Source organism: Heterodontus francisci, chromosome 6, assembly GCF_036365525.1.
Source record: "Heterodontus francisci isolate sHetFra1 chromosome 6, sHetFra1.hap1, whole genome shotgun sequence".
Lineage (NCBI taxonomy): Eukaryota > Metazoa > Chordata > Chondrichthyes > Heterodontiformes > Heterodontidae > Heterodontus > Heterodontus francisci.
Window position 1 is genome coordinate 78,133,655 of NC_090376.1, and position 26,999 is coordinate 78,160,653.

Here is a 26,999-nt window from a genome sequence, read left to right on the forward strand (position 1 = left end):
GTGCATCTACCACTGCATTCATGCACCATTTACAATTCCCACAATAGCTTTTTAAGGCCTATGAGTTGAAATGAGATGCCCAATTAATGTCAAATTATGTGTAGTTGTGTGTTGTGGACTTGTGCCAGGTCCGAAAAGTGAAAGTGCATTTTATAATCCACAACATTACACAGTACCAATTCAGGTTACAGTACATAAATTATTGAACTCAAGAAATTGTTTTAATTTGTTGTTCGTGCTCCTAAGCATTTTCCTCACTGTGGTACTCTTGTTTTTGTTAAATTGATTTCTCCATTGACTTGATCAGAGATTTGAGAGGACATATCTGGAGAAACGAGAGGAAAGAGGTGACATTGGAGCTTAATTCTAGTGGCAGGGCCACAAATTTAAAGTGGGATCTGGACCTGCCAGATTTTTTCCCTATTGATTTACAGACACTGTGGTGGGGGTGGTGGACATTTCTTATGCTTGCTCCAACTACAGTCCTCCAGTATATTAGAGTTAACCCTAGATAAGTCCTGCTGAACCTACATCTGCTGAAATCAAGCGTAGGTCTCAGAAAAGAATACGAGAATGATAATCCATCCATTGACTAACTGACTTGCAATTTGGGTATGAAGATTAAAAAGATTTGAATGCTATTTCTTCTTAGTTCTCAGAGAACACTCCAAGAACCACCTCCTCTATCATCATGCATCAGGCATCCCGAATGCTCTAGAGAAGCTGGTAACCACCTTGAATATTTAAATGACTCTGCATGTCTCCACAATATTTTGAATTCAAACACAAAACACACAAAAGACAGGTTTCTTACATTAAAGTAAAAAAAAAAATTCCATGGAAACCACTTAAGAAAAAGAAAGTCTGTTCTGTGATTACCACACAACTTTGGATTTTCAAAGTTTAATCCTTCAGTCCTTATACAGCCCTGCTTTGATATAGTTTTACTTTGAAGTTCTCCCTGGAGTCTAAGCAATAAGGTTATGCATGCCCAAAACTTGACTAGTTGTCAATATGTTGAGCTCATCAAACAAACATCAATGCAATCATCCTTCAAGGCACTGTATTTCAGGTCAGAGTTCCTACCTTCAGGTCTGTACTGAGCAATCATAGTCACAATCTGGCCTGCCCCCTTCAGAGCCAGTGCAGCCTGCTCGTGTGTTGCAGCACGGAGATCTATGCCATTTACCTTAACACAAAACAACAAAAATGGTTAATTTACATAGTCTCAACTAGGGGAATCCAGTTTTAGTTCTAACATGATTTATGTACCACAAGTCGTGTAGTGTTACACGTAAACTAACTGGCCAATAAGTTTGAAAAACCTGATGAAAGAAAACAAATTTAGGATTAACAGACTTATCACAGAAAACACATTAAAAACCTCGATAGAATGTGAGCTTTAGCTTGGTGGTTCATACGGCTAGAATGGCAATGCTCCTCACTGAATAATGAGTTACTTTTCAACAATGCAGCATGCAGCGGATCACAATAAAATGCAACAAATCCTCACTGTGGAGTTTCTCAAATAAGGAAGAAATATAGGCCTCAACAGTTGCACAGGACTGCTTTGAACAATGCGACTGAGAATCTGTGGCCTTTTCCTTGCACTCCTGGCATAAGTCTGATGGGAGTGTGATGAAAGGAGTGAAAATTAGACTGTGACTGGGCCTACTCCTGCCCCAAATAAGGTCACCCATGTCAGCAGGAAGGTGTTTGAGAAGTAGGAATCCAAGGTAGGAGTTTCCTCATCCCTGGTCAGGGAATCCACTGGTCACCAGTTTACCTAGTAAACCATCTTTTTGATTGGCACAAATGGGGCCTACCTGGGAGCCTGTGCTAATATTTCACTGGTCGAAACCTCCCATAACATTCAATATTAGTGTGGGATCAACAGTTCCCAATGGCAACGACACCAGGATGTTGTCCTTGCGGATTTTCGGGCCAATATGACAATCCACATCCCATCCATAGATCTGCAGTGGTACCTCAATGCAAAATTAGTTCAAAACTAACTTAAAATGGTTTAAAATGCATTCTTTTAACAAACAAATTAAGGCATAAAATAGAACAGCAGAGACTAGGTAATTTATGAAAAATAGAACACTTATATCCCGATTGCCATAACTAATTAAGTGGAATGTGCCATCTGGGGCTATATTTTTGGAAGTCACCATTCAACAACAACAACCTATATTTATGTAGCACCCTTAACGAAATAAAATGTCCCAAGGCGCTTCACAGGAGCTTTATAAAATGAAGTATGACACCGAGCCACAAAAGGAGATATTAGGTCAGATGACCAAAAGCGTGGTCAAATATGTAGGTTTTAAGGAGTGACTTAAAGGAGGAAAGTGAGATGGGGAGGCAGAGAGATATAGGGAGAGTATTCCAGAGCTTGGGGCCTCGGCAACTGAAGGCTCAGCCGCCAATGGTGGAGTGATTAAAATCAGGGATGCACAAGAGGCCAGAATTAGAGGAGCGCAGATATCTAGGAAGGTTGTGCGGCTGGAAGAAATTACACAGATAGGGAGGGGCAAGACCATGGAGGGATTTGAAAACAAGGATGAGAATTTTAAAATCAAGATGTTGCTTGACTGGGAGCCAATGTAGGTCAGCAAGCATATGGGTGATGGAGAACGGGACTTGGTGGGAGTTAAGAGGCGGGCATCAGAGTTTTGGGTGACCTCAAGTTGACAGAGAATAGAATGTGGAAAACCAGCCAGGAGTGTGTTGAGATAGTCAAGGCTGGAGGTAACAAAGGCTTAATTTGGGTTTCAGCAGCAGATGAGCTGAGACATATAGCCTGTACAAATATATTACACATACATTACTAGAACACAGAAACTAAGAAAAACAATGAATTTGCATAAACAAAAACTATCATGCACTGAAGACTGGGATCACTTCAGTAAGCAAACAACACAGATTGAAATATCCTACACCTATGAGCAGTGTTCTAGTTTACACAACTGGGCACCAAATTTGGGACTTGAAATTTTATATAATTTGCACCTTTATTTAATGTTTTAATTAATTTGAAATCAGAATTTACAAAATTGCAAGAATATACAGCACAATTCTTGATTGGCACCCCATCCACTAACATTCACTCCCTCCACCACTGATTCACAGTGGCAGCAGTGTGTACCATCCATAAGATGCACTGCAGCAACACACCAAGGCTCCTTAGACAGCACCTTCCAAACCCGTGACCTCTACCACCTAGAAGGTCAAGGACAGCAGATGCATGGGAACACCACCATCTGCAAGTTCCCCTCCAAGCCACACACCATCCTGACTTGGATCTATAGCACCGTTCCTTCACTGTGGTTGGGTCAAAATCCTGGAACTCCCTTCCTTACAGCACTGTGGGTATACCTACCCCACATGGACTGCAGCGGTTCAAGAAGGCAGCTCACCACCACCTTCTCAAGAGCAATTAGGGATGGGCAATAAATGCTGGCAATGCCCACATCCCTTGAATGAGTAATAAAAAAAATTATGTCTTATTTATAAATATAAATCCATATTAAAATTACTCCTTAGTAGTTTTAAAGTGTGAAATGTTTTACAAGAGAATTATTCAAAATCAGCAACTCATCCAATTAAAATTTACAATGATATAATAGAAGTGAAATTATCATGAAAGTAAAACAAATACCAGACATTTCAGAACCTTGCGCAGATCATTAGTGGTCATATTTAAAACACTTAGTGCAACTTGGAGTATTCTATTTTCCAAAGGATATGTGCAAACAACAAATAGTAACATTCTGTGACTTATTGATCTAACTTATGAAGAGAAACTCACAGTATAGAATTTAATTTAATTGAAGAAAGGATCGAAAAGAAACATGTTCTTGGTCTTTAAAATGCTGGCACGCAGGGATAACATAAAATCAAAATACTATTTAATTTTCACTGCGAGGGCAGAACCAGAAGGCAAAACTAACAAACCATTATAAATATACAACATACACATTTAAAAAGAGACAGAGTGTGTCAGGCAAGCCCCCCCACCTACCAAGAATGAGGAAAATTAATTTTGCCACATGAACATTGATTTTAAACTGCTGATGGTGAAGAAAGAGCTTGCTTTAAAAATCAATTGGAGACTTTGGCTGTAGAGAGATATTAGCATATCAAGAGATAAGTACTTCAAAGAACAAAGGAGTTATTCCCTGCTCCAATTTAATCCACAATGGACTTTTGATTACAAGATGTTGAAGCATTCCAGGTTAACTACTAAGATGGCCAAATACACAAACAGACGTGGTCGGGTCATTTTGGTCACATGACTGACTGACTGTTGGAGTTTTTTGAATTTGAGCTTCCAACAAAGAATTTGAAATCAGAAGGTTGTTTTCTCTTGGACTGAGAACCAGCTTCGGAAACCATTGAAGACATATGAACCCCAAGCCAGAAAAGTCTCCGACAGTGAATAATGTTTAAGAAGAATACTGGGCCCCAACGAAAAGTAAGAGCTGTCTACAATCAAGGACTCTACGGCGAGCTGGAAACATAGCAACAGTAACAAGAAACCTCCTTTTAAAGACTGCCTCAAACCTCTCCATTTTATTTTTCTTCTGCTCTTTACTGTCCCTATTTGCCTGTGTGCATCTCGTGTGCATGCTAACGTGGGTGCATCGTATATTCGTAGGCGTTAACTGTATTAGAGTTTAAGTTTAAATAAATTTCACTTTTCTTCTTTAAGCCTAAAGAAGGATTCACAAAGGGGAAGCCCAAAATACAGTGGGCTGAATTTTATTGGGCCGCCGCCACGGACGGTGGCACCCTTTGAACTCAGCGGCGCACCCGTATTTGCCAGCCGCCACCAAGCCCTCCCAATATTAATTGCGGGGCTCATTAGAATCATGGCGCCGATCTGCCCTCCCCATATTACGTGGGGAGAGGCGGGACATTCGGTGCAGTGAGAGAGTCTTTGACAGTTGTGCAGCAGGTTCTGGGGCCCTATTTTAAGCGCCTCAGCACCTGCTTCCTGACAGCTGTCAAAGAAATACTTACCTAACTGCTGAAGAGTGAGGCTGCTGTCAATCTGGCAGCAAAGCAGAAGGTGCTGCAGAAATCCAGCAGGTCAGGCAGCATCTGTGGAGAGAGAAGCAGAGTTAACTTGTCTCTGCTTCTCTCTCCACAAATGCCACCTGACCTGCTGAGTGACCCAGCACTTTCCGCTTTGCTGCCACATACTTACCCTGCTGTGTCCCAGTGTCCTGTGAAGTTGCGATCCTCTTCTCCAACTCAAGTGTAACATTCCTTCTTGTAGGCATGCCGCACCTGGGTGAATAATCTTAAATTTACACATTCCAGGACGTGAGACTTAAATACACCATAAATGGTATTACAGAGGTTTACAGAGAACACACTGACACAAATGGGAATGCACTGGTGTCACAGCAAAGTAAATACGTCTTTCACTAAAGGTTCCTCACCAACTTGTGTCTTTTTCTCTGTGTGAATGATGTGTGCCAGCATGCAGTGCCAATGTCACATCCCTTTGCACTGCTGGCCCTTCAGAAGAGCAAACGTATGCAATAACGGGGCAGCACAGTGGCGCAGTGGTTAGCACCGCAGCCTCACAGCTCCAGCGACCTGGGTTCAATTCTGGGTACTGCCTGTGTGGAGTTTGCACATTCTCTCTGTGACTGCATGGGTTTTCACCGGGTGCTCCAGTTTCCTCCCACAGCCAAAGATTTGCAGGTTGATAGGTAAATTGGCCATTATAAATTGCCCCTAGTATAGGTAGGTGGTAGGGGAATTGAGGGAAGGTGGGGATGTGGTAGGAATATGGGATTAATGTAGGATTAGTATAAATGGGTGGTTGATGGTTGGGCCGAAGGGCCTGTTTCAGTGCTGTATCTCTAAATAAATAAACAAATAAATAACAGCACTGCCATGCTACCATTACTCATGAGCATCTGCACGGATGCAGTGACATGGACATTGGCTCAGTCAGCTGCTGCCTCTAATGGTTTACACAGAGATGCTGCAAATGTGGACTGGTGCACAGCAGGTGCGCGAGGGTGATGTGTGGCTTGCAGAGCTCATATCGGTTCCTATGGAGCAGACAGCCTTTGTCTGATAAGCCACTGCCGAACATCCCTACCTCACTGCTAGCCCTGCGTGCAGAGCCTGGGTGCCATCTGTCCTCCCATGCATCTTTCATATTGTAGGTCCTCAATGTCCTCATAGTCCGAGGATGAATACTGTTGATGTTTCTCCTCATCATGCCAGGCCTATTGGGTGCATAGTTGTGCAGAGCAGCAAAGAAAGGAGCTGGCCTTTTTGGCCCGCAGTACAGGGCATGACCCTATCCATGCAGGCACTGGAGGTGCTCTTTCAGCATGGCGATCTCCTGCTCAATGGTGGCTCATGTAGCTCAGTGGCTGGTGTTGTATCTCTCCTCTGCAGCAGTGATGGAGTCTCTCACCAGTGTTGGCAGCCATGTCTGCAAAGGATAGCCGTATCTCCAAGAAGCCACCCCTCCATCTGAGCCAGTTGAGTGAACAGCGGTGGCAGCCAGGACTGGCGCAACACCCAGGTGTCATAGCAGCTGCCTGAGAAGCAGTGACACATTCGCTGCAAGCACCTGCGGTGTTCACATACCAGCTTCACCTATATTGAGAGGGCTCCTTTAATGGTAATGTCTGCAGGTGGCAGCCTGGCAGTGGGCCTGATGGCCACATGAGTGCAGTCTATAAACATTACAGCCTATGGTTCGCTGGCAACGGTGCAAGAACCAATGGCTGTCTGGGTCTGGCTGTCAGTGTCCGTCCCTCTGGTGCAGGGCATTGGTGACCTCCCTGACGCCGCGGTGCACTGCTGACTGTGTGACCCCACAAAGGTCTCTGGTGGTCCCCTAAAAGGCTGCAGAGGCGTAAGGCTTGAGAACCGCTGCCACTATGAGGAACAAAGGCATGGAATGTCCACCAGAGCCCATGGGCTGCAGGTCATCCTTGAGCAGGGCACAGAGACGTGTCACCACCCTCTCTATATGCGCAATCTCCTCTGGCACTGGGGCTCTGGCATCCGATGGCATGTCATGTGGGGCCTGTAGATGTACGGCAGCCATAATGGCGGGCTTCCCTTGGGGGCTGCTGCTCACAACCGAGGGCCTCTATGTGGATCGCACCTGCCTGTTGGTATTGCCTCTAGTGCATACGGATCCTCTCGTGCAGAGGATCACACAATGTCGGATGAGCCATATCTATTTCCATGTGATAAATAAAGTGGAAACCTGCATGCATTCGAAGGTTCCTAACAGGGCATGGATTGGTGTCGATGGGTACATCAGCTGCTTTCCTGGATCAACTATGTGGCGTGCCATGGCATTGCCCATCTTGGCCAACACTCAGAGTGGCACAGCATGACCACATCAAGATCCTACCAACTGAATCGATTGCCCCCACTATCCATAAAACCTTAATGCTCCTGCCCTTTCTGGCACCCTCCCCACACACTGTGTGCCTAGTGTGCCATTGCCCCCTCACAAACACAGAGCATACACTGTTAACAGAGGGATGGCACATAGTACCTCCCTTCATGCCAGCACAGCTTTCCCTCCAGTAATCCCAGACCCCCTTTCTTTCAGAATGTAGAGTGCAACTCCTGTGTATCCCCCCTCCATCCTCCCTTTAAGAATGCAGAGTTAGACTCCTGTGTATCCCCCCTCCTTCCCAGAAAGCAGAATTAGACCCCTGTGTATCCCCCCTCCCTCCTCCCTTTAAGAATGCATAGTTAGACCCTTGAATATCCCCCCTCCCTCCTCCATTCCAGTTTGCAGAGTTAGACCCCTGTGTATCCCCCCTCCCTCCTCCCTTCCAGAAAGCAGAATTATACCCCTGTGTATCCCCCCTCCCTTCTGTAATGCAGAGTGAGGACCCGCCGGCTTTTCAGATCATGAACGGGACGACACGTGATGGCCGCCCCTTCAAAGAAAAATCCGGCAGTGTTGGTGGAGAGGCGGTGGGCTACATAATCGGCATAGGTAAGTAAGCATTACCATATGCAAATTGTGGTGCTGCCGCCATGAGGTGGGGGAGGGGCCGCACCGAGGTCCCGCTGCCGCCGGTAATATGTTGCGGGCCCATCTCGATGTCGCAGGTCGAGGCGGGCCTCTCCCCGCAGCATTTTACCAGCCCACACGCCACGACCCGCGACGTCGAGGGGCAGGTTAAATTCAGCCCAGTGTGTTTAAAATTAAACCCTGTTATAATAAGACCAGGTGAAGACAGTAAAAGACCCCTAGACACCTTTCTCACCTGGTCGCAACAAGAGAAAGAAAAGAAACTCAGAACGAATGCAATTCTGGCCATGCTAACTGATTCATTTAGAAAAGCTGGACAAATATCCAGTTAGGATTGGGCTGCCGAGAGAAATACAAAACCAAACATTTCATAGAGCATAAAGAGGATGACATTTGATTCAGGTGGGTGAGGCATTTGTTCTGCCCACCTAATGCAGTTGGCAGGAGACCCAAGTTTTATGATTGGGCCTTACTTAAATTGAATTTGTGACTTGCTAGTGGTAATATACAGGTAAATCACAGAATGGGGATGGGGGGATTAGTGGGAGGGGAATCTGGTGAATGCCCACTACTTAAAGACAGCCTACAATTCCTTAAGGGGAAGTTAGTGGAAAACAAGTTTCAGAAGCAGCACGGGCTCATCCAGGGTCCCCAGAACCTCTGATGCAGACATGGAAGTGATCAAAGAGCATGGGAGCAGCAGGAAAGAAGTCATTTTCCTCTCTGACATGCAATGGATGCTCAGATGAGTCAAGAGGAATAGAGAAGTTGTAGAAGAGGTCAACACCAACAGTATTGTTCCCAGGTTACAATCCTGGAAGAAGTTTAATTACTTCACCAGAATTGCACTGAGTGCTGCTGGAGGGCACAGAGTGTGAAGAAGGGAGCTTGATAAGTGAGTGAATTTTAAGTTAAGTGGCAAGTTAGGTTTCTTACAGTTTTAAACAGGGGTATGCAAGCTCTCAGAGTAGCTGTAGCTGGTTAATTAGGTAGCTAGCTTAAACTGGTTTCTGAGCTCTAACAGAGCTCCAGCAAAGCTGACACATCATTGTTTTCAGGGGACTCAGTGCTGCTTGTCTGAGCCATGCGCAAATTGGAGTAGGGCAAATAGGATTAGAGAAATGAATGCGTGGCTCAAAGACTGGTATGATAGAAGTGGGTTCCAGTTCTTGGGGCACTGGTACCTGTACTAGAAAAAGTGGGGGCTGTATTGTTGGGACAGTCTACAACTGAACCGTGCTGGGACCAGTGCTCTAGTGAGTCGCAAAACTAGGGAAGTAGAGAGGGTTTTAAATTAAATAGAGAGAGCAAGGGATCAAATTTGGGCAGATGTGGCAAATCAAAGAGTAGAGATAAGGCAAGAAAGCAAGTTATTAATATGGGAAAAGATGAACAGACTGTGACAGGAAGGGACAGTGATTACAAATCTAAGAATAAATCAGCAGACAAGGCCAGAGGTTACAAAAATAATAAAAGGACAAAACTAAAGGCTCTGTATCTGAATGTATATAGCATTCAAAACAAACTAGATGAACTGATAGCGCAAATAGAAATAAATATGTACAATCTGATAGCCATTACAGAGACATGGCTGCAGGACAGCATAGATTGGAACCTGAATATTGAAGGGTACATGACATGTAGGAAGGACAGGAAGCTAGGAAAAGGTGGAGGGGTGGCTCTGTTAATTAATGTTGGTATTAGAACAATAGAGAGGAATGATCTAAGTTCAGGAAACCAGGTATAGAAGCGGTTTGGGTGGAGATGAGAAATGATAAAGGCAAGAAGTCACTTGTGGGAATGGTGTACAGGTTCCCTAACAGTAACCACATTGGTTAGATGGGGTATAAAAGAAGAAATAATGGGTGCTTGTCAGAAAGGTATGGTGATAATCCTGGGGGATTTTAATCTACATATTGATTGGAATAATCAGATAGGCAAAGGTAGGCTGGATGAGTAGTACATAGAACAAAGAACAGTACAGCACAGGAACAGGCCATTCGGCCTTCCAAGCCTGCGCCGATCTTGATGCCTGTCTAAACTAAAACCTTCTGCACTTCCGGGGACCATATCCCTCTATTCCCATCCTATTCATGTATTTGTCAAGATGCCTCTTAAATGTCGCTATCGTACCTGCTTCCACCACCTCCCCCGGCAGCAAGTTCCAGGCACTCACCACCCTCTGTGTAAAGAACTTGCCTCGCACATCCCCTCTAAACTTTGCCCCTCGCTCCTTAAACCTATGGCCCCTAGTAACTGACTCTTCCACCCTGTTTTCGGGATAGTTTCTTAGAACAGCACGTTCTGGAGCCAACCAGAGAGCAAGCTATACTAGACTTGAGTAACTAGTAGAGTTGATAAGGGGGAGCCAGTGGATGTGGCTTATTTGGACTTTCAGAAGGCTTTTGACAAAGTCCCACATAAGAGATTAGCATGTAAAATTAAAGCGCATGGGATTGGGGGTTGTGTATTGCGAAGGATAGAAGTGACTAGTGGGGTACCGCAGGGATTGGTGCTAGGACCCCAGCTATTCACAATATACATTCATGATTTAGATGAGGGAACTACATGTAATATCTCCAAACGACACAAAACTGAGTGGGTGGGGTGAGGAGGATGCAGAGAGGCTTCAGGGTGATTTGGACAAGTTGAGTGAGTGGGCTAATGCATGGCAGATGCAGTATAATGTGGATAAATGGTAACAAAAACAGGAAGGCAGATTAATATCTGAACGACTATAAACTGAGAGAGCGGAATATGCAGCGAGATCTGGGTGTTCTCGTACACCAGTCGCTAAAGGTAAGTATGCAGGTGCAACAGGTGGTAAAAAAGGCAAATGGTATGTTGGCCTTCATAGTGAGAGGATTCGAGTACAGAAGCAGGGACGTCTTGCTGCAATTATACAGGGCGTTGGTGAGGCCACATCTGGAATATTGTGTGCAGTTTTGGTCTCCTTATCTGAGGAAGGATGTTCTTGCTATAGAGGGAGTGCAGCAAAGGTTTACCAGACTGATTCCTGGGATGGCGGGACAGACGTATGAGGAGAGATTGAGTCGATTAGGATTATATTCGCTGGAGTTCAGAAGAGTGAGGGGGGGATCTCATAGAAACCTATAAAATTCTAACAGGACTTGACAGGGTAGATGCAGGAAGGATGTTCCCGATGGTGGGGGAGTCCAGAACCAGGGGTCATAGTCTAAGGATACAGGGTAAACCTTTCAGAACTGAGATGAGGAGAAATTTCTTCACCCAGAGAGTAGTGAGCCTGTGGAATTCGCTACCACAGAAAGCAGTTGAGGCCAAAACATTGTATGTTTTCAAGAAGGAGTTAGATATAGCTCTTGGGTCTAAAGGGATCAAAGGGTATGGGGCGAAAGCAGGAACAGGCTACTGCTACTAAGCTGGATGATCAGCCATGATCATAATGAATGGTGGAGCAGGCTCGAAGCGCCGAATGGCCTACTCCTGCTCCTATTTTCTATGTTTCTATGACCTGGTGTCGTGCAATGAGATAGGATTAATTAATGACCTCATAGTCAAGGCGCCCCTAGGCAGCAGCGATCATAATATGACTGAATTTTGTATTCAATTTGAGGGAGAGAAGAGTGAGTCTAAGACCAGTATCTTAAACTTAAATAAGGGCAATTATGAGGGCAAGAAAGCAGAGCTAGCAAAAGTGAACTGACGAAGTAGGATAAGGGATAGGTCAACAGAGATGCAGTAGCAGACATTCAAAGGGATATTTTGGAATATACAGAATAGATACATTTCAACGAGAAAGAAAAATTCCAAGCGTGGGACCCGCCATCCGTGGTTAACTAAAAAAGTTAAAGATAGTATCAAACTTAAAGAAAAAGCATATAATTGCGCAAAGATGGGTGGCAGGTCAGAAGACTGGACAGAATGTAAAAAACAGCAAAGAATGACTAAAAGATTAATAAGGAGGGAATAATTAGAGTATGTGAGAAAGCTGGTGAGAAATATAAAGTCAGATAGTAAGGGCTTCTACAGATATTTAAAAAAGAGTTAACAAAGTGAGTGTTGGTCCTAAAGAAAGTGAGTGTGGGGAATTAATAATGGAAAATAAGGAGATGGCAGATGAATTGAGCAGGTATTTTGCATCGATCTTCACTGTAGAGGATACAAGTAACATCCCAGAAATAGCTGTAAATCAGGAAATGGAAGGGAGGGAGGAATTCAAGAAAATTACAATCACCAGGGAAGTGGTACTCAGCACATTGTTGGAGCTGCGGGCTGACAAGTCCCCGGGTCCTGATGGACTTTATCCTAGGGTCTTAAAAGAAGTGGCTAGTGAGATAGTTGATGCCTTAGTTTTAATTTTCCAAAATTCCCTAGATTCGGGGAAGGTTCCATCAGATTGGAAAATTGGGAATGTAACTCCTTTATTCAAAAAGGGAGGCAGACAGAAAACAGGAAACTACAGGCCAATTAGTTTAACATCTGTCATAGGTACAATGTTAGAAGCTATTGGTAAAGGCGTTACAGCAGGGCACTTAGAAAAATTCAAGGTAATTAGGCAGAGTCAACATGGTTTTATGAAAGGGAAATCATGTTTAACCAATTTATTGGAGTTCTTTGAAGAAGTAACATGTGCTGTGGATAAAAGAAAACCGGGTGGATGTATTGTACTTAGATTTCCAGAAGGCATTTGATAAGGTGCCATCTCAAATGTTATTGTGGAAAATAAAAGCTCATGGTGTCGGGGATAACATTTTGGCATGGATAGCAGATTGGTGAGCAAACAGGAAACAAAGTAGGCATAAATGGGTCATTTTCCGGTTGGCAAGATGTAACTAATGGTGTGTCACAGGGATCAGTGCAGGGGCCTCAACTTTTTACCATTTATATAAATGACTTGGATGAAGGGACTGAAGGTATTGTTGCTAAATTTGCTGATGACACAAAGATAGTAAGTTGTGAAGAGGACATAAGGAGGCTACAAAGGAATATAGATAGGTTAAGTGAGTGGGCAAAAAACTGACAAATGGAGTATAATGTGGGAAAATGTGCAATTGTCCATTTTGGCACGTAGAATAAAAAGAAGCATATTATCTAAATGGTGAGAGATTGCAGAGCTCTGAGATGCAGAGGGATCTGGGTGTCCTAGTGCATGAATCGTAAAAGGTTGGTATGCAAGTACAGCAAGTAATTAGGAAAGCTAATAGATTATTGTTTATTGCGAGGGGAATTGAATACAAATGTAGGGAGGTTATGCTTCAGATATACAGGGCATTGGTGAGACTACATCTGGAGTACTGTATACAATATTGGTCTCCTTATTTAAGGAAGGATGTAAATGCGTTGGAAGCAGTTCAGAGAAAGTTTACGAGACTAATACCTGGAATAGGCAGGTATTATGCCGAAAGATTGGACAGGCTAGGCTTGTATCCGCTAGAGTTTAGAAGAGTAAGAGGTGACTTGATTGAAACATATAGATTCTGAGGGGTCTTGATAGCGTGGATGTGGAAAGGATGTTTTCTCTTATGGGAGAATCTAGAACTACGGGCCACTGTTTAAAAACAAGGGGTTGCCCATTTAAGACAGAGATTAGGAGAATTTGTTTCTCTCAGATGGTCGTGAGTCTTTGGAACTCTCTTCCTCAAAAGGCAGTGGAAACAGAGTCCTTGAATATTTTTAAGGCAGAGGTAGATAGATTCTTGATAAGCAAGGGGGTGAAAGGTTATTGGGTTAGGCGGGAATGTGCAGTTGAGGTTACAATCAGATCAGCCATGATCTTATTGAATGGCGGAGCAGGCTTGAGGGTCCAACTCCTGCTTCTAATTCGTCTGTTTGTATGCACTTATGTATATTCGCATGTAGTTGCCAAGATAAGACTTTCCTTCACATCTTATTTTCTGTACAGCCCTGCACAAACATTCTTCCACCCAGCACTAGCAATCCTTCTCGCCCCTTTTTCTGGCAGGAGCTTGGGCTGGCTAAATCAAGATCAGCCTAAAAATATGAATGAGTGGACCACCAATGGTAAGTCAGTGTTAATCCTCCATTTTTGTCTCCCTACTGCCCCATTTTTAAATGGAAACAGGAAAGTAGTGAGATGAAAGTCGCCCGGGCCATTGTCATTGTTGAAAATCAGTCACCTTCAGTGTTGGACAGTAAAAAGGGAAGCAAATAAAGATATTTGGAGTTTTAACTACCTACTGAATCGGGATTTTGGAGATTTTTTTCAGAAGTTTCTTTTGAGGATTTACTCAATTATACACAATCTATAGTGCTCTATGGAAGCAGAGGGCATGATGAGCTTAAAAAAAAAGACTACCTACATGGCAGGGAAGTCTTCATTTTTCAAACCGAGATATCCTTCATTTTCAATGTAACACACTATAGAAAATGAATAAAGTTTGTGAAGGAGAGAGGTCCTTGCTGGAGAACAGAAGCTGTGGCTATCAGGAGGAACCTTCCAAGATGTAAATCCTTCACAGCTGCTAAGTCCAAATAGTGGTGTTTTCTAAAGGCATGTGGATTTGTTGACTTTCAATTTTATAAATGCTCTCAAAGGAAATTTGCTTTAAAGAGGCCCAAGAGGTAGAAGTAGGTTTATTGTAATGACTCTTGGCTAAGGTTTCCTACTGGTGAGATAGTAATTGAAGAAGGTATACTCTCCTAATGATTTTGTTAACCGTTGTTTGGAATTAGCCTTGTCCATGACAAATAAGAGCTGAAAAGCTTCTCAAAAAGATTTGCTATGATCAACATAAAAACCAAAGGGTGACTTTTGCGGATTGAAAGGAGCTGTGTTCTACAAATCAGTTGCCCAATCTATATTTAGTCTCCCCAGTGTAGAAGAGATCACATCGTGACCAGTGAGTACAGTCTTAAGGAAGTACAAGTAAATTGCTCTTTTACCTGGAAGGGGCTCTGGATGGTGGGAAGGGAGGAAAGGTATCTCCTCTGCTTGCACGGGGAGGTGCCGTGGGAAGGGGAGCGGGTGTTGGGAATGCCATGGTGTCGTGGAGGAAATGGTCCCTTTAGAATGATGAAAGGGAAAGGAAAAGGAAGAAGTGTTTGGTGGTTGCACACACTGAAGGTGGCAGAAATTAGCACAGAAACTATCACAAATTTTGGCAGACTTTCTAAGTAAGGGTGATACAAGGTCAAGATGTAATGAGTGGTGTGCCACAGGGATCAGTGCTTGGGTCTCAACTTTTTACAATTTATATAAATGACTTGGATGAAGGGACTGCAGGTATGGTTGCTAAATTTGCTGATGACACAAAGATAGATAGGAAAATAAGTTGTGAAGAGGACATAAGGAGGCTATAAAGGGATATAGATAAGTTCAGTGAGTGGGCAAAGATCTGGCAAATGGAGTATAATGTGGGAAAATGTGAACTTGCCCATTTTGGCAGGACAAATAAAAAGGAAGCATATTATCTAAATGGTGAGAGATTGCAGAGCTCTGAGATGCACATGGATTTGGGTGTCCTCGTGCATGAATCACAAAAGGCTAGTATGCAGGTACAGCAAGTAATTAGGAAAGCTAATAGAATGTTATCATTTATTGTTAGGGGAATTGAATACAAAAGTAGGGAGGTTATGCTTCAATTGTACAGGACATTGGTGAGACTACGTCTGGAGTACTGTGTACAGTATTGGTCTCCATAGTTAAGGAAGGAAGGATGTAAATGCGTTGGAAGCAGTTCAGAGAAAGTTTACTAGATTAATACCTGAAATGGGTGGATTGTCTTATGAGGAAAGGTTGGACAGGCTAGGTTTGTATCTGCTGGAGTTTAGAAGAGTAAGAGGCGACTTAATTGAAACATATAAGATGATGAGGGATCTTGACAGGGTGGATGTGGAAAGGAGGTTTCCTCTTGTGGGAGAATCTAGAACTAGGGATCACTGTTTAAAAATAAGGGGTTGCCCATTTAAGACAGAGATGAGAAATTTTTTTCTCTCAGAGGGTCATGAGTCTTTGGAACTCTCTTTCTCAAAAGGCGTTGTAAGCAGAGTCTGAATATTTTCAAGGCAGAGGTAGATAGATTCTTGATAAGCAAAGGGGTGAAAGGTTATTGGGGGTAGGCAGGAATGTGGAGTTAAGGTTACAGTCAGATCAGCCAAGATCTTATTGAATGGCGGAGCAGGCTCGAGGGGCCGAGTGGCCTACTCCTGCTCCTAATTTGTATGTTCATATGTTCATTTGTACAGGAAATTTGAGGATAATGTTGTATTGTTATATTGATCATGGTTTTCAATAAAACGATGCTGTGGGATTAAAAACAGAAATTGCTGGAAATACTCAGCAGGTCGGGCAGCATCTGTGGAGGGAGAAACAGATTTCATATGGACAGAATTTTAACTGATCGACACGCTCATAGTGAGGAGGTCAGCAGCAGGGCAGGAACCCAAAAGTCAGTGGAGCAGGCTTTGCCAAAATTTCCTGCAAGATTCATTTGATTACACCGGAACTTAAAAACTGGTGTAAATTAACCACAAATGCATTGTCATCAACTGGGGTAGTAATGAGTGGGCTGCTGTCTTCTGTCCTTGTGCCTCACTCTCAGATCCTCTTGCTGCTGCTAATTGTCTTCTTGATACATTATTATGCAGAGCAGGGGTATTCCCATTGGGAAGGCCATCCCAGCTGCTTAGCCCTTCTAAATGCGAGGGGAGCAATATCAGGCCATCTAGTGTCTAACGTTTGAGGTGTAAATGTATGCCAGCACATTATTCACATAAATCCAGGAAGCCTGTGTGTTCTGGTCCTTTGTATAGAGCAGCTAGCTGTACATAAATGAGTGGCAGATTGACTCAGCAGACTTAGTTCGGAAGTCTTGCAAACAATTGTGGAAATGCGCACATCATGATTTTTCAGCATACAACCAGCTCTGTAACACAGGAGTCTGTGCTCTACGGGCTGTTCCCAGGGACGCACACCGAGACAAACATCAACTGCTGCTGGAGGGCTATCAATTCGGTGAAAGACGCCCTTTGGTCTGCCCGAAACTTGCTGGTCTTCCAGCGCAAAGAGTTGTCCACCGCCGAATGTTGCAGACTGGCACATTCCAAGGTCCAGGACTACGTGCTGAGGGACGCACTAAAGCTTGGGGCAGCCGCAGCAAAGGCTCAATGGGGAAAGACCACAGTGTAAGGTTCCCCCACCAAGCTGGACTGAGGGGCTGGATCCATGGGAAACCCCTCGAACTGTATCGTTAATATTCTGAATTGCTGTAAATGTAAAACTGTAATTGACATGACAATTGTGAAACGGAAGGGTTGGGAAGAAACTCATGACAGTATTGAAGGAAACTGATCTCCCTTGCAATGTTTGTATTTTTTGGTGCTGTTTGGAAACTGTTTGGCAATGTAATTTTTACAGATTTTTATGAATAAAGTATATTTTGGGAAAAAAAAACTAGTGTAAATCAATTATGTGTGAATTTCCTCTGTGAAAAACATTGCACAACATTGTTTTGACACGAGGAAATTCCAGGCCATTAACTAGTGAAGTTTCTTCAGTTTATGGTTTTATTTACTGTATACAAAATTTAGCTGTTAACATTGCTCACTTTCAACTCCTATTCAGACAGGCCTATACAGATATTTAACTCTAAGCGGATGCTTTACTGGATCATTGCTTAGAATATCTATATTATTCAGTTCTCTAATAATTGTGAAATTTTGCATTATTTTGTCGGCGAACTGTCCAAGGCTCAAGACAAGGGGACCAACTTTAACTCTAAGCGGAAATTGAGGTCTGGAGGCTGAAGCAGATGCCAAACCATCTGGTCCCCTGGAATGTGAAACCCAGGAGATTTGTATCCCTTCCCTGGCCAACTGTATGCAACTTCTGTGTCCTATTTGACCCTGAACTGAGCTTCCAACACCATATCCTCTCCATCACAAAGCCTGCCTACTTCCACTTCTGAAACATACCCATCTCCACCTCTGGCTCAGTCCAACTGCTGCCCAAACTTTCATGTCTTTGTCACCTCCAGACTCAACTGTTCCAATGTTCTCTTGGATGGCCTGGCATCAACCACCTTCCATAAACTTCAGCTTATCCTAATTTTTGCTGTCCATATCTAAATGCACACCAAGGGATCCCGATGCCTCCAGGACAGTTTGGAAGTTTCAAAGGGCCGGCAGGGGGAGGGAGCAAGAAACCCGTTCGCTGCTAACGAACAGCCTTTTAAGTGCCTTCAGGAGCTTGTTAAGGAGCCTGTGCGGTGCAGATGGAATTTTTAAGCTTTATTTCAGTGATCCCGAACACTCTGGTGCATGTTAGTGCACAGCTGTCGAGCTGGCAGCAGGGCCAAATAAAGTTTATTTGTCTTGGTCTTAAAACTGTTTTTTAACTGATTCTCTTGTGTCAGTGCTAGCCCTGGATCTTTATTTTTCCTGCATGGCCCTTTTCATCCTCATCAACACTGCTGGTCCTGTAAGGAGCTGCCTGCTCTCTTTAACAAGGCAGCAGCAGTCCCTAACATGGCTGCTGCCTGCCTTTGGAATGGGCGCCAGGCAGACAGTTCCTTCCTCCTGGAGGCACTTGGCGCCATTAATTGGGTGCTGAGATCACCTCCTGTCCAATTATGGCAATTACATTTAAAGATAGTGTTGCAAGAGCAATTCCCAAATCCATCTTGAAAATCCAACCCCAAGTCTTGTTCACCCATCACCCCTGAGTTCACTGATTTACTTTGGATTTTGGTCCCCCAACATTTCCAAGTTAAAATTCTCATCCTCGTGTTCAAATCTCTTTATGGCCTGCATCTCCCTATTTCTATAAGCTCCTCGAGCCGTACAACCCTTCAAAACCCTGCACTATTTCAACTCTAGCCTGTTGTGCTCCTTCATTCCCTTCACCGCACTATTAGCTGCTGTGCCTTCAGCTGTCTAGGCCCTAAACTCTGGAATTTCTGCTCTAAACCTCACTCCCTCTCCACCAGTCCCTTGTCCATTTAGACCTTCCTTAAATTCTCCCTCTTTGACCAAGCTTTTAGTTACCCCTCCTGATATCTCCTTCTTGATTTGGTGTCAAATTATGTCTGATTGTGCTTCTATGAAGCACCTTGGGATGTTTTCCTATATTAACAGTGTTATATAAAATGTAAATTATTGTTGTTAATGCAGAATGCCAAGAATTTCTGTCACCTACAGAAAAAAATCATCTAAAGCATGTAATACACTGAAATTCATCTGTGATTGAATGATGCCCTCTTCTGGCAATCATTAGTATTCCTAACAAAAATTTCCCCTTTTAAATTGAATTGAGGTCTTCTACAGAAATAGAAAACAGTGAGATTATTTTTCAAGTTCAGTCAACTCTTAGTAAATACAGTTTCCTTGGGTGCCTACCTATGTAATTTACATTTAAACAATAGTGTGCATTCTCTTGCTTTCAATTGTGAGGACAGCTGGGAGCAGCCTAGACATAGGCAGCTCTGACTAATTGCAGCCTGTGCGAGCTGATTTCTCTTTTGGTGGGCTGCATTAGAAATTCCCCAGGAAGGCTCTGCTCCCGTTAATTTATTTCTTACTTTTGTATAGATTGAGTAGAAAGATAGTTTTCCCAATCATTAACCAAAGCCTATTTAAAAATAGATATTTTTTTTTCACAGAGCCAACAGATTTATATCTGAATACGCAGTTGGAATTCTATTTTGTTAACAAAAGTTTTAACAGCGAATTCAAGACAGATGTTATAATCCTAAATGCAGGAATTAGAAAAGTCAATAAGCAACATTTCATGTGTGCCATTTTACTGTAATCTCTGCAAACTGTGTATAGCTTTCAAAACAAAAAATTGCAAAAATTAGGACAAAAGAAAGCAAATCAAAGAACTCAACTCCCAGAGATAAATAGCAAAATGTCTGCACTTCCTAAATGAAAATCGAGTGTCTTTGTCATCACATCATTCATTTTGAGGTCAATAGCATGCCTTTAAAGTAACACTGGAGGCTGGATTTTGTGCAGGAGGCAGGGCTCCTGGCACCAGGCCGAAAAGGCAGGGGAGCCCCGCCTCTGCATTTTTTCAGAGTCCCGAGCGATCCTCCAGTCTTTTGGGGTCAAAGTTTAAGGAGGCGGGATCCCCGTCCCTTTAAAGACTTAATAGGGACGGGGATTCCGGCCCCAAGAGCTGCCAGCCAATAACAGGGCCGGCAGCTCAGCAGTTTCGGCAGCACCACCAGGAGAGGTGGCCACTGCCGGTACTGCAAAGGCTTCAGACCCAGGCTAAACACTGGTACCCCGGACAAGAGGTAGGTGAGGCAGGTCACCAGGGCCAGTCTGAAAGGCCATGGTGAGTGGGGTCGGGAGGGTAGGCATTCAGTCCAGGGTGAGGTGGGTCCCGGGCACATTTGTTCCAGTGGGGATCCTCTGTGGGCCACAAATTGCCCATGAAGGAGGGACACCACCCCCACCCCCACCCCCCCCAAGACAGCAAGAAGGGCGTCTCATTTTCCAAGGCTTCCTCCCCACACAGTAGAGGGCCCTCCTTCACCAACACCCCCACCCCGCCGCTGGTAAGATCCCAGCGGCGGTGGGAAAAGGCCATTTATTTGGGAGAATCAGAACCGGAATTCCCGGTGTCGGGTTTCATGGCGGGCAATTCTGCCCCGATTCTCCGGCTACCCCCGCCCCCCCCACCGGCCACGCAACCCACTGTCAGGATAAGCTCAAAATCCAGCCCTGGGATTGGAACGTCAATAGGAGGACAAGAATTGCTTGTTTCCTTCCTGACACTCTTCATATTAATTTTTCTACATAATAAGGCCTCAAGTTAAAATACAAGATCCAGTGATCCAGTGTCAAATAACCCTGGTTATCCAGCATTTGAATAAATACTCCAATATGACTAAGGTTCTATATTATGAACCAATATTTCATGTCAGCAAAGAACAGAATAATCCATTTTTTTTAAAGTTGCATGGCGAATAGAAGATTACAATTAATAATCCAATTTTAGGGGTAAAATTACTAAAAAATGACTTATTTCTTGGTGATGTACCATCATCATCTCAAACGTTCAAGAGGATCTGTACTTTTCAATCCACTCCCACATATCCACTATTCTCATAATATCTCAATAATAGCAACAACTTGCACTGAGATAGCACCTTTAAATGTAGTTAAACATCTCAAAGTCTCATACTCCTGTGTACATTTACACATTAAGAGACTTAAATGCAATGCACGGACAATACTTCTGAAACACAATTTAAGACAGAAAAATAAAAATGATATAGCAGCTAGGAATTATCAAAATGCAAGACAAAGAACTGGAAATTGAATTACACAGAACACAATAGGGTACACAATATGTGCTGCACTATGTTCCTGAGATGGCAGGACTGTCCTATGAAGAGAGATTGGGGAAACTGGGACCGTATCCTCTAGAGTTTTGGCAAATGAGAGGTGATCTCATTGAAACCTACAAAATACTTAAAGGGATAGACAGGGTAGATGCAGGTAAGATGTTTCTCCTGGTTGGGGAGTCTAGAACCAGGGGATACAATTTCAAAATAAGGGGGAAGCCACTTAAGACCGAAATGAGAAGAAATTTTTTTACTCAGAGGGTTATGAATCTTTGGAATTCTTTTCCCCAGAGGGCTGTGGAAGCTCAGTCACTGAGTACGTTTAAAGTAGAGATTGACAGATTTCTAAATACCAATGACATAAAGGGATATGGGGATAGTGTGGGAAAAAGACATTGAAGTGGATGATCAGCCATGATTGTATTGAATGGCAGAGCAGGCGTGATGAGCTGAATGGCCTACTCTTGCTCCTGTGTTCCTATGCAGGGGCACATTCCCTGCCGTACTGATCATACTGGTTTGGGTGTCCTGTAGTGGTCTGGGTGACATCATGCCCCTCCCCAAAAAAAACCTTTAACTCCTTGGGCTGATTATACCATGGGCTTCAGGACCCCGACATCAGCCTGCACTTGCCAGCAATGGGACCAGCTTGATGATTTTACCTGAGGCAGCCTCCCAACTGGCCGCCTGCAGGACAAATCCAAGTAAGTAAATTAAAAACAACAAATTCAGGGGGCTGAGGGTCAGAGGGAAAACCTCTCGGGGGGGGGGGGGGGGGGGGCGGGGGGTGGGATGAGGATCATCGGGATGGCAGATGCTGCCTTCCCTGCCCGCGTCTCCCTCTTTAGGCCACAGAACCGCTGGCTTCAACCGTCCCTGGGCTGCTGCAGGGAGGCTGCCTCCATGAAGCCGGCAGCCACACCGCGGGGCAGGGGCCCGCCTCAACGCCAGCAAAATGTCGGTGGCCCTGCTTAATGGCCCCTAATTGTGGTCTTAATGATGCAAATCGCTGCCAGCCTTCATGGAGCGGGAAGCTAATCCACACCCCAGCCTGCCTCCTGCCTGCCGCTGGGAAACTTCCCTGGTGGCTGGACAGAATCGGGGAGTCATCTTGGCTATTTTACTGGTCATCCCACCCGGGGTGGGGGGGCAGTAAATTTCTGCCCATTGCCTCGAAAGATTGGTCACCTATTTCAGGCCTCTTCCCAAAATTGGTTGGTGCCCGACTGCAGCATGTGCCATGTAGTTGAGGCTGCCTCCAGAAAAGTAAATCTTTGTTGCACATTAAAACCATCAGTAAGCTGTCCCAGACTGTCAGTTACTTTGTCCCCATTGCCTGATCTTCATCTTTTACATGATTGGCACATTGCTTCTTAAGGTGTGATTACCATCTCGAGCACACCGGTCCAATCCTGATGGTGCAAAACAGGCAATTTTGCATGGCCCTCTCACTCATCAGTTTTGGTGCAGTGGTTTGCAATATTGGGCGCCAACTATTTTCTAGTCCAAAGTTCCTTCTTTAGGCATACTTTGTGCTGCATTCCTGTCTCGGTTACAATGGATAAGCTGCATCTTTTACTGGACAGAAAACAGGGTGACAGAACTATTAAAGATTGGTTTACCTTGGACCAACAAAAATGACTTACTGATAGAATTTGGTCACCTCTTCGCAGCTCTCCACTGAGGTCTGCTGGCCCACCTGCCAAGATGAATGAAATGAATATCCCTTCACCATCTTCACCCCCAACGATGTTAAAGCCTAATCCAGTGGATCCCCTGTGCAGCACGAATTTTCTTGGCTCCCTGCAAATGCAAAAAATAATATGTAAGTTAGGTTTTTCACAGCTATTTTCTTTACTTTTCAAATCTTTTTGTTAAAAACATAGATCAGCAGCATTGATGTTTTTGCACTTAATGAATTGGCCACAAAAGCTTGTCAAAGAACTGCCTGGCAAAGGAATCAATCATTTCATTCTCAAATTCTGGAAGATTTCAACAGTCACATAATTTATGATGGCTGCATTTTTTCAACCACCAATCACTAGATTTGACAGAAGGTTAATTAGCTGATTAGCTTGACAGTTGTCACATGTAAGAACATTTGACAGAGTTAAAGAAAAAAATGCAGTCAAATTAGATCTTAGCTAAATCATTCAGAATTTAAAATATTCTTCAATTTCATGGTCAAGATATGAGGAAAAAGATGAACTATTATATTACAAATAGCTGATACTCCCAAACTTCATGTTATATTTCAAAATATGTCAAGCAGCCTCCCAGCATGCATGTGAAATATCAACAATTTTTTCTTAATTTCTGGTGTGTATACTGTGCACCTATCCTTTTTTATAATTGTTCAAGAATCTTCACTATTTAGCCCAGATCTGTGATGACATTCCAACCTCTCATAAATATTCAGTTTTCTAGGTTTCAAGCATTGTCCTCAATTTGCTGCACTGCATTGCAGATCATTATTTGTTGAAGACCTCAAAGGTTCTGCAGATTTCTTAATTATAGGTGCAGGAAATATTCAGACAGCAGGGTGTTGCAATGTGGCAGCTGAGCTTTCAGGTGTTATTTCTGCACCTAACACCTGTAGCATTTTGAAAGAGTCTTCTACATTGCATGGAGGAAAAGTCATGTAATTGTATTTCCTCTAAAATGTTTAAAATTTAAGCAATTTTTTGTAGTAAATTTACTAACTGTGAGAAACAGAATTTGAATGTAATGCTAACCAACCCCAATAAATACAAATGGGCCTCTGTAGCATCGTTCGTGGTGAGACATAAGATATGCTGTTCTAATGACAGAAGTATCATATACCAGGCTAAACACTGGTAAAGCCCTGTCATACACATATGATTGGCTAGATTTTTAAAAACCACTGAAACAAGCAACGAGAAACATCAAGTAATAAAGAAGCTGAAATAAGTGGCAAATAATTCAAAATAAACAAAAAAACCTGTTTTCATTAATGTCAATTTCAAGCAGTGTCTCTGCATGTAGCTCCACCACTTTAATATTAATTGTTTTATTCACTTCTTTAACCGCTGAGCAGCTAACACTCCTGTTCTAGTTTGATCTAAAGAGGTAACAGTGGCTAGTGCCAGTCTAGTGGGCTAATTTGAGTATTCTGTCCAAAGTAAACGGAGGATTTAAGATGTTATAACACCCAACTTTGAAACTGAGGTTAATCCAAATGGGTAATGGTTAGTGCCTATTGGGCAATATAAGCGGCTGTTTTAAACATGGACATTTTAATTGGTGGACACTGTATTGCAATTTGTTTACAAGTAACTGTTTTGTACTAGAAATTTATACTGGATTTCACCCAATCAGCATAATTCACTCAACTATTTTGGAAGTGCTTGGTCTTTTATCAATACTGTGTGATATTTGAGTCAATCATGCTGTTTTGTCTACAGGCACTTTTCAGATGTAATAACTTAATATGTGATAACCACACTTGAGGTGTGATGCCCAAAAAACATATGCTATACATAAGACTTACATAAAAATAGGTCAACTTTTTGAAAAAGTAATCAAAACAAAGCAATTTACAATAAACATTGCAAAAAGTACTCAGCAATCTTTCCAAAGTATCTACGGCTGTTCTTTTGTAAAGATTGTATTGCATCACGAACTTACATTTGCAACTGACTGGTATGACAAAGAAATGTATCCATTTACAAGGGCAACAAAGCAGAGATTTATGAACAAGCTACAACTGCCAGCAAGTCTAGCAGAGCTTACACCTGTCTAATGACAATACTTTCTGCTCTGTATTAAATAGTCAACAGCTGTCAGTGGAACACAGAGCTTCATTTAAAATACATTTTATTAATCAAAATGATTCCAAAGATAGGAGTTGGGAACACATCATGGGATGGTCCCTTTGACTCGTAGACTGTAAACAAGTGTGAAATTTCACCACCCCTCTCAAAAATCATTTGAGACAAAATTGTTTTTCCCGTACACATCTGGTGGTGAGGTTAAGATTCTGTTTGTGTCGACGTGAAACAGTTTAAATTTTGTACTGACACAAGCTATACAGTTCAATTTAAGTGAAAAGCCACCTAAATTACACTAGGTCAAGAGATGGGAGGGCAGCTCTGGGAATTAGTCTGATACTACTGGGCTATGTATCAGCAGCCACTGCAAAGTGAATAAACTTTAAACTTTACTTTTATCTTTTTAAGGTTAACAGAGAATGGAGGGTTCAGTTGGCTCTCTATTAACATTAAAATTTAACTGATATTTGATGTCAGTTCGTGAAGTTCAAATCGGTCTTGCTTATGTGACAACACTCCATAAAAGGATATGGATCGCATTAAAAATGCAACAAAAATGAATGTGTGACAACATAAATGATTATCAGTGGAACTCAATTTATAGCAAAAGCAGTGGATACAATATTAGAGTAGAATCATCGAATGCTTACGGCACAGAATATTGACAGAAAACATTTTTGCACATTTCTTCTGCAGTAAACATCAATGATAAAGACAACAGTGGATTATAGAGGTAGGCCCATTCCACTGAGCAAAACAAAACCTACTTCTAAAACTATTCAGCTTTTTCCCCATTGATTTTTCTTATAAAACGTTTGTAGGAATATCTATGTGGCATATCTATTCACAAGAGGATAATATTCACAAACTTACTTCTCTGTACTTTCTACAATATTAAAATGCATGCTGCATACTTCATTGAACACTATACTCTACTAAACGTACTATTTCCAAACATAAACATGGTGCAGATTGACCTAGTAACAGCATAGCAGCATTAGCTCAGGTTTTTTTTTCCCTTTATTATGTCCATCTTGCTTATTAAGATACAAAACACCATTAACTAATGCATTTATAATTAAGAGCTGAGAACGTATATTTCTAACTTAAACATTAAGTCCAATAACGAGTTCAAAAGCTCTATGGCATGAAATTCAGAGCAGCAGCACCTGTTGTTTTGGTGCTATGGCTGCCACTTGATACCCAAAATTGCGTCTGTAACACGTGTGTACACTTTTGGGATGAGTTGCAACAGTCGCCATATTGCTGAGGGCTTTACCATGCACACAGTGAACAGCCCTCGGAAGTATACAGAGCAGGCAGATCATGATAAGGTACAAGTCAGGAATGTGATGGAATACTCTCCACTTGCTTGGGTGGGTGCAGCTCCAACAACACGAAGAAGTTCAACATCATCCAGGACAAAGCAACCCACCCGATTGGCACCCCATCCACCACTTTCAACATTCACTCGCTTCACCACTGATGCACAGTGGCAGCAGTGTGCACCATCTACAAGATGCACTGCAGCAACTCACCAAGACTCCTTTGACAGCACCTTCCAACCCGCAACCTCTATCACCTAGAAAGACAAGGGCAGCAGATGCATGGGAACACCACCACCTGCAAGTTCCCCTCCAAGTCACACACCATCCTGACTTGGAACTATATCGCCATTCCTTCACTGTCACTGGGCCAAAATCCTGGAACTCCCTTCCTTACAGCATTCTGGGTGTACCTATACCCCAAGGACTGCAGTAGTTCAAGAAGGCCACCACCTTCTCAAGGGCAATTCGGGGTGGGCAATAAATGCTGACCTAGCCAGCAACGCCCACATCCCACAAACAAAAAAATCGTCAATCGGTG

General features: G+C 43.1%; 1 protein-coding gene across 3 annotated transcripts in view; it reads right to left on the reverse strand.

Annotated features, from left to right (window-relative positions):
* The window catches only part of dlg2 (discs, large homolog 2 (Drosophila)), a 1,345,388-nt gene that overhangs the window by 470,369 nt on the left and 848,020 nt on the right, over positions 1 to 26,999 (reverse strand). For all 3 annotated transcript variants that reach the window (XM_068033932.1, XM_068033931.1, XM_068033933.1), the window contains 2 exons: positions 22,989 to 23,145; positions 1,087 to 1,189 (listed from right to left, as the gene is read on the reverse strand). In XM_068033932.1, coding sequence (XP_067890033.1) covers positions 1,087 to 1,189; positions 22,989 to 23,145 — 260 coding nt within the window. The remainder of the gene's footprint in view (positions 1 to 1,086; positions 1,190 to 22,988; positions 23,146 to 26,999) is intronic.